Source organism: Canis aureus, chromosome 14, assembly GCF_053574225.1.
Source record: "Canis aureus isolate CA01 chromosome 14, VMU_Caureus_v.1.0, whole genome shotgun sequence".
In the NCBI taxonomy this organism is placed as follows: domain Eukaryota; kingdom Metazoa; phylum Chordata; class Mammalia; order Carnivora; family Canidae; genus Canis; species Canis aureus.
Genome location: NC_135624.1, coordinates 40,529,685 through 40,542,808, shown reverse-complemented (window position 1 = coordinate 40,542,808; position 13,124 = coordinate 40,529,685). Strand labels below are relative to the sequence as shown.

At 62.6% G+C, this 13,124-nt stretch overlaps 1 protein-coding gene across 8 annotated transcripts; it reads left to right on the top strand.

Annotated features, from left to right (window-relative positions):
• The first annotated feature begins 30 nt into the window (after nucleotides 1-30).
• Nucleotides 31-12,354, top strand: PUF60 (poly(U) binding splicing factor 60). 8 transcript variants are annotated; one of them, XM_077847581.1, is made up of 12 exons: nucleotides 32-181; nucleotides 4,381-4,476; nucleotides 6,741-6,836; nucleotides 6,955-7,044; nucleotides 7,987-8,037; nucleotides 10,206-10,367; nucleotides 10,445-10,537; nucleotides 10,683-10,896; nucleotides 10,976-11,166; nucleotides 11,305-11,440; nucleotides 11,609-11,844; nucleotides 11,923-12,354. In XM_077847581.1, the coding sequence occupies exons 1-12, from the start codon at nucleotides 158-160 to the stop codon at nucleotides 12,220-12,222; spliced, it is 1,689 nt and encodes a 562-aa protein (XP_077703707.1). In that variant the 5' UTR covers nucleotides 32-157; the 3' UTR covers nucleotides 12,223-12,354. The 8 variants fall into 8 exon arrangements, with proteins under 8 accessions (XP_077703714.1, XP_077703707.1, XP_077703710.1 ...); XM_077847582.1 differs by having other exon boundaries at nucleotides 53-181; nucleotides 4,384-4,476; XM_077847586.1 differs by lacking the exon at nucleotides 32-181 and adding an exon at nucleotides 619-753.
• The last annotated feature ends 770 nt before the right edge of the window (nucleotides 12,355-13,124 follow it).

Below are 13,124 nucleotides of genomic sequence, written 5' to 3'. Positions count from 1 at the left end.
GCCGCCGCCGCCGCCGCCGCCCCCCGCCGAGGGCGAAAGGGCCTCGTATCGCGAGACTTCCGTCCTTCCTCGGGCGCTTCCGCCGGCACCCAGATCGCGCGAGACAGCGGAGGGAGTAGGAGCGTGTGGCGCGCGCGGCGGCCGCGACGGACGCAAGATGGCGACGGCGACCATAGCTCTCGTAAGTGAGCCGCCGCGACCGCGACCGCGGGCCGCCGCTCAGCTGGCGGGAGTGGGCCGTCGATCCGGCCAGGGCGCCGGAGGCCTGTCGGGGGACGCGGCAGTGGCTCCCGGCCCCCGCGGCTCTCGCTCGCGCGACGTGGGGGCGGGGCGGGCGCGAGGCGGGGGCCGGGCCGGGCCGCCGCTTCCGGCTCGCGGGCGACGGCTTCCGGCGGTCGGCGTCGGCCGGGTCGCGGAGAGGCCTCGGGCGGAGCCGGGCGGCCGTCGTGCCGCCGCGGGCGCAGGGCCTGCAGGGAGCGGCCTGGGGCGTTCGCCGAGCCTGCGCTCCTCGCTAACGCTGCGCGCCCGGCCGCCCCAGCCCGGCCGCCGCTCCGGCCCCTTAGGAAGGAGGGAGGTACTGTTTGGACGCGAGTTTCCTGAGCAGCGGTTGTCCCAGGCGGCCCAGTGGGGCAGGGGCCGTCCCTGCCTGGGCCGGGGTCTGCGGGCGCCCGGAGGAGGGAGCCCCTCGCTGCCCCGCTCAGCGGTCACCCGCTTTCAAGTGACGCGGAGTGAGCGGCATGGCCGCAGAACTTGGTACACCCGCCCTTCCGTGCTGGGGCCTCCCCTGACCCTCTTCCCTCACCACTCCGTTCCAGGAGGGTCTGATCTCCTAGAGCCTTCGTGGCGTCACCGCGCGTATTTACCTGCCACCAGCCCGCACGCAGAGTGCCCTGCCGAGGCCGGGCTGAGAAGGCGACTGTTCCGCATGTGGCTGGAGGCTGGGCAGATAGGGAAGACATTTGGGGGTCAGGGAGCGTGCCTTGGCCAGGCCGGGAGCTGGAGGCTGGCACCCAGTGAGGGAGGCTGGACCAGTGTCACTGGGGCACAGACTGGCTCCCCCGGCCCCAGCTTGCGAGGGGAGCCCAATCTGGGATTCTCAGATTTGGCTCATCTTCTTCTATCACGTCCTGCTTCCCGTTGAAGCCACAGGAACAAGTGACCTTCGTGAGAGGGAGGTTAGGAACGCGATATTGGTGGAGGACCTGGCGACGGTCCGAGACAGCGGTTAGAATTGGACAGTGGAGGAGAGGGCGGCTGGGCGACAGGAACGCAGACTCCTGGGAAGGTGTGGAGGGGGAAGAGAAGCCCATGAGAGTGAATGGCTCGTTTCCCCTGAGCATCCTAGAGCAGCAGGAACGGCAGGCCGTGGCCTTGGCAGCTGCTGGAAGCTGAAAGTGGAAGCACCCCGTTCTTCTGGAGCCCGAGGGATGCCCTGGCTCAGCTCTGCCGTGGCACAGTGCCAGACACGTGTGCATTACCGTAGAGGTGGGCATGGGCAAGAAGTCTGAGCCCCATAAGTTGAGGTTTTTAACAGGGCTGTTTGTGGCCCATTGAATTATTTTAAGAGGTTAAAATGCACGGGTCAATTGGGGTGTGGAAATTGTAGAATCCCAAGCTCACATCAAATTCCGGGAGTGACATCCAGGCTGTGGCCTGATGTGTTCCTTTCCTACCCTGTTGAGGGGACAGGTTTCTAGATAGCCCGTGTCCTTGTCTTGTCTGAGTTGGGCGTAGTGAGAGTTTGTTCTGTCCTGTGATCTGTGCCTGCTCAACAGCGCTGGTTGCTGTCCTAAGATGTGGCTTCAGGAAGGTGGGGTAGAGTGACCCGGAGCTTTGTTGACAGTCCTCTGGTAGGGAAGGACACAGGAAAACGCAGAAGTGCTTCTTGTCACTTGTGCCTTCCACCTGGTGGCTGCAGAAACAGGCCACAGCCCTTCCCAGCAGGGACACAGTCTTCTGGTGGCAGTGTGTGTCTGTGATTTACCAGTCTGTTCTTCCCTACCTTTCATAGCAGGTCTCAGTCCTGCTTATGGCCATTACCTTGGGGTTCCATCTGGCCAGGGGACCAGTCCCTCTCCCTTTCCTGTGGGCACCGTCGCTTTCTCCTGAAGACCCTGGCCTGCGCGCTCCCTGCTAGGCCTCCCTGGCTGCTGAGGCCCAGTGTGCCTCAGTCCCCTTTTTCTCATCCTGAGCTTGATTTTCTTCTCAGCGGCCATGAACCATAGAAGTCACCTTACGTAGGTGCCACTTGGCACGTGCCTTGTTTCGTTTTTCCTGCATCTAAATTGATGAGCACAGAGGCTAGCCGTCTGGTAGGTAGCATGGCACTTCATGAAGAGGACTGAACAGATGGAAAGCATCCTGCGGCAGCTCTGCTTTGGGGATTTGACTCTGGGTGTTCCACCGATGCTGTTAACAACTAGAATGTAGGGCTTGCTTGCTGTGTGCGTGGATGACGTGGAGTGGCTTACCGAATCTTCATGCCAGCCCCAGGACACAGACCTGAAGAGCCAGAAACCTGGAAATGTTAAATAATTACCTAACTTTTCTGGTTTTCTAGTGGGGATAATCCTCTTTATTCTGGGCTGCTGAGCAGTGGCAGTGTGGGCGTTTGGGTCCCAGGTTGATGGGGCCACATTGCCTCCCAGAGGGGACTTCTCAGGTTTTGAGGTGCCATTGCCTGGTGCTGAGGAGCTTAGTGACCACCACCCTTTTCTACTTTCATTGCCAGGGGGTGACAGCATGTGACTGCTTGTGATAATAAAAGGCAGTTTTCTCCAAGCCTTCTTAGCATCTGCTTAGGACAGAAGCTGAAGCTCTGCGGGACGAGGAACTTGTTTTCTCTGGAGGTGATGGGATGTCCCATGTAGCATCCTCTGCTGGACTAATTGTTCCTGAGAAGGCTTTTCTGAGTTGTGTTCTCTCAGCAATGTCCTGCTTCCGGTGTTGGCTATTCCATTAATTTGTGAGAGCAGGAAGTTGTAAATGTGCCCTGAGGTCGGCTCTGTTCATGGGTCTGAGAGCTTCATGGGTCTTACTTCCCCAGACCTCAAGTGATCTCTTGCTGTGAGCCTTGAGAGGGCAGTCTCTGCTCCAGATGTGCTCCTGGGGGTGCCAAGCCGTACGCTGACCTGTCCCCAGCTGCCATACACCCACACAGTGGGACCCATTGTCAGAAGGGCCTCCCCCATCCTTTGGCTCGTTCTCCGAAGTAGCAGTGGTGCTGAGTTCAGAGCAGCTCCAGCCAAGGTGCTGCTTGAGGGTTAGCCACAGCTTCTGTGCCCACTGGCCATGTCTCCAGCACACACAGGCTGGTGTTGCTGTCTCCTTTGGGGCTAGAGCCCATGAGACCCCCTCTGGCCAAGTCAGCCCAGCCTCTGGCTTTGTGCACAGGGCTCCAGGGGCGGGCATGGCTGTCCCTTGTGTTCCTAGATTTCAGTAGGTAAAATGGTAGTGGGGTAAGTGCTCTCAGTTCCCCCCCGTGCAGCCTCTGAGAAGGTGGAGTAGGTGTCAGGGCCCTTCCACCAAGTCTCCTCCCCATAACATATTGCCCACCACCCTCGGCCTGTCTTTGCTCCTGCCATCCTGCTAAGCGGAGTTGGGAGCTGTTCCTTCCGTCAGGCTGGTTCTGCATGGCAGTGGCTCTATGGCCCTTCCAGGTATGGGGTATGGCCAGGCCCTTAGCTGCCTTCCCTGGAGTTATTCAGTGCTGGACAGCTTGACTGCTGGGGGAGGAAGGCTTGTGCGTGCAGACCACCTGCCTGGCCCTGTCATTCAGAGGGCAGCCCTCTTCAGAGGTGTCTTCAGGAGGGGCTTGGGTGTGGCCCTGACCAGAGCCTGTGGAAGGCATTGGGCCTGATTCATGCCGAGCCGGGGGGCCCAACCCAGACGTGTATGGGGTGCTCGAGAGGTGTCCCTGTCTGCCTCAGGAGGGGTGAGAGGAGATGGCCAGCTGTGCCCCTTGTCATCCTGTCTGGCCTGGCCCAGCCTGCTGGCAGGAGAGGCACTGATCTTTAGGACCTCAGCTGTGGGCCCAGGGGACGATGCTTTTCCTTGGCACGGGGGAAGAGCTCTCCTATCTCCTGTCCTGTCCCTTCCTGATGGCTCCCTGTCGACTCTGGGCTACCCTAGGTCCTGCCAGGTCAGCCAGGACCTCATGCCAGGGTCCTAATCAGCTGCAGGTATTCTGGAAGAATGGGTGGAGTGGAGTGGGGTACTGTGGGATGCACAGGGGCCAAGCCAGAGCTGGTTTCTTTCTGTGTCTGTCTGGCCTCTCTTTGTCGTCCGTGGGCACTTAGCCCTTAGCTAGGGAAGGGGAGAGAGGGCCGGGGTGGGTGGGCCTTACGACTGTCCATTACAGCATCTCCTTCCTGCCTGCAGCAGGTCAATGGCCAGCAAGGAGGGGGGTCCGAGCCGGCGGCGGCGGCGGCGGCGGCGGCAGTGGTGGCAGCGGGAGACAAATGGAAACCTCCACAGGTACTGACCTTAAGCATCCTTGCCCTCAGGCCTGCCCGCCCGCCCGCCTGCCCGCCTGCCTGCCCGCCTACCCGCCTATCCGCCTATGCATCCCTGGGCCCAGAGAGAGGGGGGTGGGCGGGAGGAGCCCTAGGGACTCTTCTCTGCCTTCCGGACAGATGCTCCTGTCTTGCTCCCTTACCTCCCAGCCTCAGGCCTGGCTCCCGCCTCCCCGCGTAGTGTCCACCCTGCTTCTGCGGTGGCTCGCAACCTCGTGTGTCTTCAGGCTGTGGACAGATAGTGATGGTGGTCAGGTGGGGGCTGAACCTGAGCCAGGGTAGGTTGTTCGCCATCAGTGTCACACGAGGGAGCAGGCATGCTGTTTCAGAACAGGATGGGTATTAATAATCAGAAACACAGGTCTTCATTTCGGATCTCAAATTTAAATAAAACAACAAAGCAGAATAATGTGTGAGCCCGAGCATGGGGGTCTGCCTGGGACTTGGGCTAGGCTTCAGAGTGGGCGTGGGTAGATCTTGTCCTGCTCTGGTTGTTTCACCCTTGGGAGCTTGTCCTATAGGAGGTGGAGCCAGTCCTTGTCGCTGGGCAGTAGGGTGCTTTGTGCTTCTCCGTGGCAGCGCCTGCCTCCAGGGGGCCCCGGGGGGGCTCACCACGGTGGCCTGGGGGCCCTCCTGTGGGCCCCCCAGTACACTGGGGGGAGGGCTGGCCGTAGTGTGCAGCCTGGATCCTAGGAGTTTATAGGGGCTGAAGCAGATGGGCAAAGGGGCCAGGCCGTCCCTCTAGCCAGGCTTCCCTGCCCTGGCTGATGGGAGAAGGGCCTTCTGTTTACCGAGACAAAGAAGAGATTGAAAAGTTTCTGAGGGGCTGGGAGGGGGTTGGCATTGATCACCATGGTGACAGCCTGCTCGAGTCCCAGCCCCCAGCTCTCAGGGCCTCTGTCCCACTAAGGAGAACCGGGCTTGCTGCCAGCTGGGAGGCCCAAGAGGACAAGCCTCAGGGGCCAGACTGGGTTGCCAGAGTGGGGGCCTCCAGGCCCCTTCTGCCCTTTGACCTTGTGCTGGAAACCCAATACTTGGGCTGGTCAGGCTGGTGGTTCTTGGGGTTTGGATCAGCTGGCCCTTTCTTGCCTCCTTTGTACCTCTTCTTTGCTCGTCACGTCCACGTTGGGGATCTGCCTCTCTCCTCCACTGTCCCTTCTGAGGCTGCAGAACACCCCCTCTGGAGGGGGCTGGCAGTGGTCTCTCATTGCAGTTGCTGGGTAGCCCCAGGCCCTCTGAACTGGTGGGCAGACACGTGTGATCTGACCCTGGACACACACACAGAGTCTTGTGGCTGTGCTTTTCTTTTTGCTCGCACGGCTATATTCTTGCCCTGCAAACAGTTTAGGAATGGATTTTGACAAAAGGAATGTAAACTTAATCCTATTGCATCGGCTCTGTCTGCAGCAGGCTGTGCCTGCTCCACCCCCATCCCCCCAAAACCTCTCCGGGTCCTCATGTTCCCTTGGCTAGGGTCTGGCAGGTCCACTTTTCCTCTGTGGCTGGTCTGCTCCTGGCTTCTCTTCCCAGGGGGCTCAGCACAGCCCAGGGAGGAGTCTGGTGGAGGTGGGGTGGAGCCCTGCTCCAGGCTGTTATGGATGGGGAGAGCAGCTCCAGGTTCTCCATAGAAGGCAGGGATGGGGGAGGGGGTGCATGAAGGTGTGCTGGGAGGGAGGCCCTTTCCTTTCCCTGCTCCTTGAGTGGTCCCTGGAACTCCACCCAAACAGGGACGCCGAGTCTGTGACCATGGCTGGGGCTGTGGGAAGGTGTGGGGCAGGGGTGGACGCCACGGTAGTCTAGGAATGAGGGGTCCCTGCACATCCAGAGAACCATGGTCCCTTTTCTCACAAAGGATGGCCAGGGCCACCTCTCTTGCGTGACATGATACTGAGGTTCTGGGGTCATGTTTGCTACAAGGGCTAGGCTCCTCCTTCTGCTTGCTGCCTGTCGGTAGCTCCTGATGAGGCCTTTGTGGCCTGGGCCCTGCAGCCACTCTGGATTATCGCAAGGCCCCCAAGGTACCTGCCTTCCTCAGTGGCATGTGTCTTGGGTGGGGCGGGCCCACATCCAGGCCAGGCAGGTGCCGGTCTGCAGTAGGCCCTGCCTGTCCTGGGAGCGGGCTGGGTTGGGGGCCGTGTGCAGTTGTGCGTGTGTCGGGGTGTTCCTGGGCCATTGGAGGGAGGTCTCGAGCGTGTCCTTAATGAGTCCCCTGCTCCCCACCGCCAGGGGACAGACTCCATCAAGATGGAGAACGGGCAGAGCACAGCCGCGAAGCTGGGACTGCCTCCTCTGACGCCTGAGCAGCAAGAGGCCCTCCAGAAGGTGAGAGTGTACCTCCCGGGGAGTTGTGTGCGTGGTGGTGGAGGGGGCGGTCGGCAGAGGAAGGCACATCTCCCCACAAGCTGGGCCCCCCAGTGCTCCTCACCACCTTCTCCCGCAGGCCAAGAAGTACGCCATGGAGCAGAGCATCAAGAGTGTGCTGGTGAAGCAGACCATCGCGCACCAGCAGCAGCAGCTCACCAACCTGCAGGTGAGCCGCCGGGCCCTACCCTCCGGCCTCGGTGCTGGCTCTGCTGGAGGCCGTCCCCCCGCCCCCCCCCCCCACCACCTCCACCTCCTCTTCCTCCTCTTCCTCCTCCTGTGCCTGTGGCCGTCCCCACGAGGCGATGTGGTTCTGTTTCTCAAGGACTCGTTCTTGGGGCACCCGGGTTCATCCATGAGGCATGAGTGGCCCAGCCTTACCCATCTGCTGAGTGCCCATGGTCCCCTCCCTGCCCTTTCGCTGTAGCTGTGCCCTGTACCCTGAGTTGGCTCCTCCTCTTGGACTTGAAATTGTCGCCTCAGGTCACCTCTGTGCCCAGGTGACGGTGCAGCATGTAGGGGCGATCCTCCCCATCCCCATGGCCTCGGATAAGAGCGGTCAGGCCCTGACCCTTGCAGTGAGTCCAGATCACCTGAGCTGGGGTCCAGGACAGAGGACAGGCTGGGGGGCTCCTCCAGCAGGGCCCTGCTCTAACCCTGTGGCCAGAAGCCACAATGGCTGTGGGGAAGAGGCCAGGGCGAGGCTGACAGGTGCCTGGGCCTCGAGCCCCCTGCCCCCTGCCCAGCCCTCAGGAGATGCCTTGGCTCTTCACTTTGCTCCATCCACACATACTCCCCCTCACCACCACCTCCTCCTCCTTCTCCTCCTCTTCCTCCTCCTCCTCCTCCTCCTCTTCCTCCTCCCCTCCCCCCTCCTCCCCCTCCCTTCCTTCTGCCCCGCCGGCCAGGCTGTGGGGCGGGGCACCTGGGGCTCTGAGGCCCCCCTGGGCAGGTGCCGGCGGCTGGCCAGTTGGCTGGCAGTTTGGGAAGGCAGGCGGACCTCCCTGGCAGGGCGGGGACTCCGGGCCTTGCCGCTGTCTGCGTGAGGTGTGACAAGAGCGGGAGACTGCTCGGCTCCAACAGACTGAACTCTGTCTTTACTGTCTTTCAGATGGCAGCAGTGACAATGGGCTTTGGAGATCCTCTCTCACCTTTGCAATCGGTCAATAGACATGCTCACTTCTTCCGGGGCTCATGTCCTTAGTCAGGGCTAGAGGGGGGCAGTGCAGCCCGCGTGCTGGGGACCTTGCTCCCCTAGCCGGCCCTGCCCGCCAGCTCGGGACGAGCGCAGCAGAGCGCCAGGCGTGGCGGGGCCAGTGGTGTGGGCGGGCACCCACCCGAGACCGCCCCTGGGGAGGCCTCCATCTGCTCTGAGGTCCCGCCTTAAAACTAACCGGCCAGGTAACTGCGGAGGGCAGCAGGCCAGGAGGGTAGCTGCCCACGCCAGGCCCACCTGCACCCATGTCGCCTGCACGCACAAGGCGCAGCGCCTGGGCCTCCAGCTCTGCCGGTCTCCAGGCTGCACGGGCTCCTGGGTTGGGGTCAGGACCCCGAGGAGAGAAGAGTCCTAACTCACGGCTCCATCAGACCCTGGAGGGAGGATGGATGGATTGGGGGGGGGGGCTGGGGGGTCCCAAGCAAGCAGGAGAGGGAAGGGCAATGACTTGGTCCTCTGGGCCTGGCTGTCAGCAAGGTGTAGGGGCCATGCAGCCAGGGAGCAGGCAGGGGCTGGGCTGAGCTCAGTGGGCCAGGGAGGAGGCAGAGGCGGTAGCTGAGGCCTTGGCTGCCACGGGTGGAGGAGTCTGGGAAGGGGATGCTCCTCCATCCCCCAGAGCTGAGGAGGAGGCCAGACCCCGCTCCACGGAGTCTGAGGGGGAAACATGGCTCTTTCCTGGGGGTCTTCCCTGAATGTGCTGCTCTCACAGGAGAGATGTGGCCCTGTCTTTGAGGGCCAGACAGACCCAGTATCTTGTCTGGAAAGTGTCTGTCTGCGGGGAGATGTCAGGGAGAGGGCTCTTGGCCCACCTGCTGTGGGGAAGCCCACACTGAAGAGAAGACGTGCTCCTATCCTGGGGAATTTTGACCTAAGGGGCAGATACGGTTTCACGTTGGGGTACCTGGTGCAAGTGGGGACACAGTTCCACCTTTGGTGGTCCTTGGTCTCAGTGGGGGCCTGAGGCCTACTTGTCAGGAGCCCAGTTTGAGGAGGACAGTCCCATTTGGGGGGAATTCCTAGTTTGGGGGATAGGTGGACCTGATTTTTAGGCTCCTCTCTGAGGGAGGGGAAGGCTTGGTCTATATACTAGGCCAGCTGGTGTCTGAAGAGGGTCTCCAGTTGTGGGGGCCTTTTGAGGGTGAGGGAAGCCCCTGTTTATGGAGAAGCTAGAACCAGGACCCCATCTTCTTTGCCTGTCCTGGGCCTATGGTGTCTTCCCCAGAGCTCAGCTCCTCCTGGTGGCCCACTGCGTGTGGCTGTGGAAACCCCCTTGCCTAGCACATCGTGTAGTGGTGGCAGGGGTGGGAACCCCATTCCTGAGGGCCTGGAGCAGTCCCTTGGCCCCAGCTCGCCCCAGTGCAAGGCATGTGTGCCCAAGTGGAGCTCTGGGCCTGCTGGGCCTGTTACCTCCCCGCTCCAAGGAGCCCTGGGGCTTCTCTTTTTGGCAGCTCTGCCACCTTCTGAGGGTCCTTGGGGCTGCAGATGTGAGCTCCAGCCAGCCCTTTTTGTCAGGTGCTCAGCACATGGGGGTTTGCAGAATGCTGAGCCCCAACCTGAGTTGGCCCTGCATGAGCAGCTGCTCCTTGTTCTCTCTGCAGGGGCCCCCATCTGGGCTCCTGACCTCCTCCCCTGGGCTCTCTTCTGGGCAGCAGCTGCCCTGTCTTCTGCCCCTCTCTCGCCTCCACACTAGTGGGTCCCTCCAGCTTGGATGGCTTCCCCTCCCCTCTTCTGTCCGAGCACTTGGCCAGGACCCTGGGAGGATCTGCCACCGGCGCCTGGGGGACCTGGTCCCCAGACTGGAAGGGGGCAGGGTGGGAGGGCATGCAGCCCTGCCTCCTGACCACCCATCAGCTTTGCTGCCAGTCTGCCCAGGACCTGCATGGGCTGGGGTGCGTCCGTGTCCTGCCTTTGGGCCTGGCCTTCCGTCCTGGGGGCAGGGTCCTACTGACCCCTGCCACCCTGCCTGCAGGAGCTGAGCCTGCACCGCGCTGCCGCATGGGGAGCCCTCCCCACGGCGGAGCTGGGTAGGTGGGCCAGGAGGGGAGTGGGCTGCCCAGCCTCTTACCACCCCCTCACAAGCCAGTGGCTCTCTCTCCCCTTGTGTCCTGCTCCAGATGGCAGCTCAGCGGCAGCGGGCACTGGCCATCATGTGCCGGGTCTACGTGGGTTCCATCTACTATGAGCTCGGGGAAGACACCATCCGCCAGGCTTTTGCTCCCTTTGGACCCATCAAGAGCATTGACATGTCCTGGGACTCCGTCACCATGAAGCACAAGGTGGGCTTTAGTCTGCCCCTGCCCCGCCCCTTCCCACCTTGGGCTGTGCTGGCCTGACCACATGCTCCTGTACCCAGGGCTTTGCCTTTGTGGAGTACGAGGTCCCAGAAGCGGCACAGCTCGCCTTGGAGCAGATGAACTCAGTGATGTTAGGAGGCAGGAACATCAAGGTGAGGGCCGAGGACGTGGGGCTCCGGGCTCAGGACAGTTGCACTCTTGTCTTCAGTCACCCCAGCCATGCCGAGCAGCCTCTCTGAAAGCCTGAAGAGGCCAGGCCTGTGCTGACTGGGGCTCTGTCCCCTGCCTCTCTCCCAGGTAGGGAGACCTAGCAACATAGGGCAGGCCCAGCCCATCATAGACCAGCTAGCTGAGGAGGCACGAGCCTTCAACCGCATCTACGTGGCTTCTGTGCACCAGGACCTTTCAGACGACGACATCAAGAGCGTATTTGAGGCCTTTGGCAAAATCAAATCCTGCACGCTCGCCCGGGACCCTACAACTGGCAAGCACAAGGGTTATGGTTTCATTGGTGAGTTCGGAGAGACTGAGGTGAGGGTGGGCCCCACCTGGCACTGTGGCTAACCCTCACTGCTGCTCCTGCCCTGCAGAGTATGAAAAGGCCCAGTCGTCCCAGGATGCCGTGTCTTCCATGAACCTTTTTGATCTGGGTGGCCAGTACTTGCGGGTGGGCAAGGCTGTCACACCCCCCATGCCCCTGCTTACACCTGCCACACCTGGAGGCCTCCCACCTGCTGCTGCTGTGGCCGCGGCTGCAGCCACAGCCAAGATCACAGCTCAGGTGAGGGCTGATCCAGTCACATACTTCATTTGTGGGTGACAGCTTCTCCCTCCTTCATCCTTTGGGGGTTGGCTCTGTGTGGTCTTGAGCGGAGGCAGCCAGATCAAGGACTGAGTGTGGTGGCCTTCTGGGTTGCAGGAAGCAGTGGCTGGTGCAGCGGTGCTGGGTACCCTGGCCACACCTGGATTGGTGTCCCCTGCACTGACTCTGGCCCAGCCTCTGGGGGCTTTACCCCAGGCTGTCATGGCTGCCCAGGCCCCAGGAGTCATCACAGGTGAGCCTGGGTGGGGCAAGGCTTCCCTTCTTCCCCTGCCAGTCCTCTGGGCATAGCCCTCTACACCCATGGACATTGCTCAGCTATGGCCACGTGGTGCTGGGTGCCTTCCTGGGAAGGGTGGAGATGGGGGAAGAGTAACTGCTGGACCTGGTGGGTTTGCTGTAGGTGTGACCCCAGCCCGGCCTCCCATTCCGGTCACCATCCCTTCTGTGGGAGTGGTAAACCCCATCCTGGCCAGCCCCCCAACACTGGGCCTCCTGGAGCCCAAGAAGGAGAAGGAAGAAGAGGAGCTATTTCCCGAGTCCGAGCGGCCCGAGATGCTGAGCGAGCAGGAGCACATGAGCATCTCCGGCAGCAGCGCCCGCCACATGGTGATGCAGAAGCTGCTCCGCAAGCAGGAGGTGGGCAGCGGGGGCTGGTGGGGCGGGCAGGGGGAGTGATCCAGCAGCTATAGCTTTCAGCTGTCTCTCCTCGCACAGTCCACAGTGATGGTTCTGCGCAACATGGTGGACCCCAAGGACATCGACGACGACCTGGAGGGGGAGGTGACCGAGGAGTGTGGCAAGTTTGGTGCTGTCAACCGCGTCATCATCTACCAGGAGAAGCAGGGAGAGGAGGAGGATGCGGAGATCATTGTCAAGATTTTTGTGGAGTTCTCCATAGCCTCCGAGACTCACAAGGCCATCCAGGCCCTCAACGGGCGCTGGTTTGCTGGCCGCAAGGTGGTGGCTGAAGTATATGACCAGGAGCGTTTTGATAACAGTGACCTTTCTGCGTGACCTTGGCCCTGTTCCCTGGACTTGCACTTGCTCCTTGTTTCCTCTGGGTTTTATAGGGTGATTGATGTGCTGGTTGGTGTCTCAGGCCAGCAGCCCCGTGGGGATAAAGGTGCAGATGCTGTTGACCCTCAACATCCCTGTGTGGCAGTGGTCCTGTGCTTCTGGGCTCCCTGGGGCCGGCCTGGGGGAAGGGGGTGTGGGGGAAGGAAAGTGGCGGAGAGGGGCACCTTGGAGCCCTGCAAGACCTGGGTTGGGGCGGGGCGGGGGGAGGGAGGGAGGGTGGCAGCGGCCGAGCGCCGAGGCGCCCCTGCTGCCTTGCCCCGCCCTCCGTATCACCTGTTCCCGCGCAGTACTGGGGGGAGGCCCGTACCTGGAGGGCGGGGCGGGAGAGCGGAGGCCGAGGCCCCGGGACGCGACCCGGCTGCGCGCGGGAGCCCGTTCCTGGCTGGACTTCATGTCCCATGGTGCTCTGCGCTCCGCGCACGGCTGCGGAGCTTCCCGGCGGGCGGTGCGCGGGGCCGCTACGGGTTCTCGGAGGCGCCGGCACCGCGGGGCCTTGTGGGGGTTGCAGTTCCCGGAGGCGCTGGGCGGCGAGGGCGGGCCTCGGCTTCCCGGCGGGCTGCGCGGCGGCCGGCGGTTGTCGGCGGGGCAGTCCGGCGGGCAGCGGCGGCCGTCCTGGCTGCGGCACAGCTGCGGGCGAGCGGGCTGGGCGGGATGCGGGGCCGCCGCCGCCTCCCCGGAGTCTGAGCGCGGCCGGCCGCGCGCCCTCCCCGGCCCCGGCCGCACCCCGCCCCCCAGCGCGGGCCGCCTTGGGTCGAGCGCTCTGAGCGCGGCCGGGCCCAGCGCCGCCGCCGCCGCCGCCGCCGCCGCCGCCGCCGCCCCTCCCCCGCCCGCCGCCGGGC

What these genes read in the sequence shown, in the direction of transcription:
- PUF60 (XM_077847581.1), top strand. Translation starts at nt 158, where the DNA reads ATGGCGACGGCGACCATAGCTCTC. An exon ending in ACAAATGGAAACCTCCACAG is followed by an intron (nt 4,477 to 6,740) that starts GTACTGACCTTA and finishes CCCCACCGCCAG; the next exon opens with GGGACAGACTCCATCAAGAT. An exon ending in CTCTCTCACCTTTGCAATCG is followed by an intron (nt 8,038 to 10,205) that starts GTCAATAGACAT and finishes GTCCTGCTCCAG; the next exon opens with ATGGCAGCTCAGCGGCAGCG.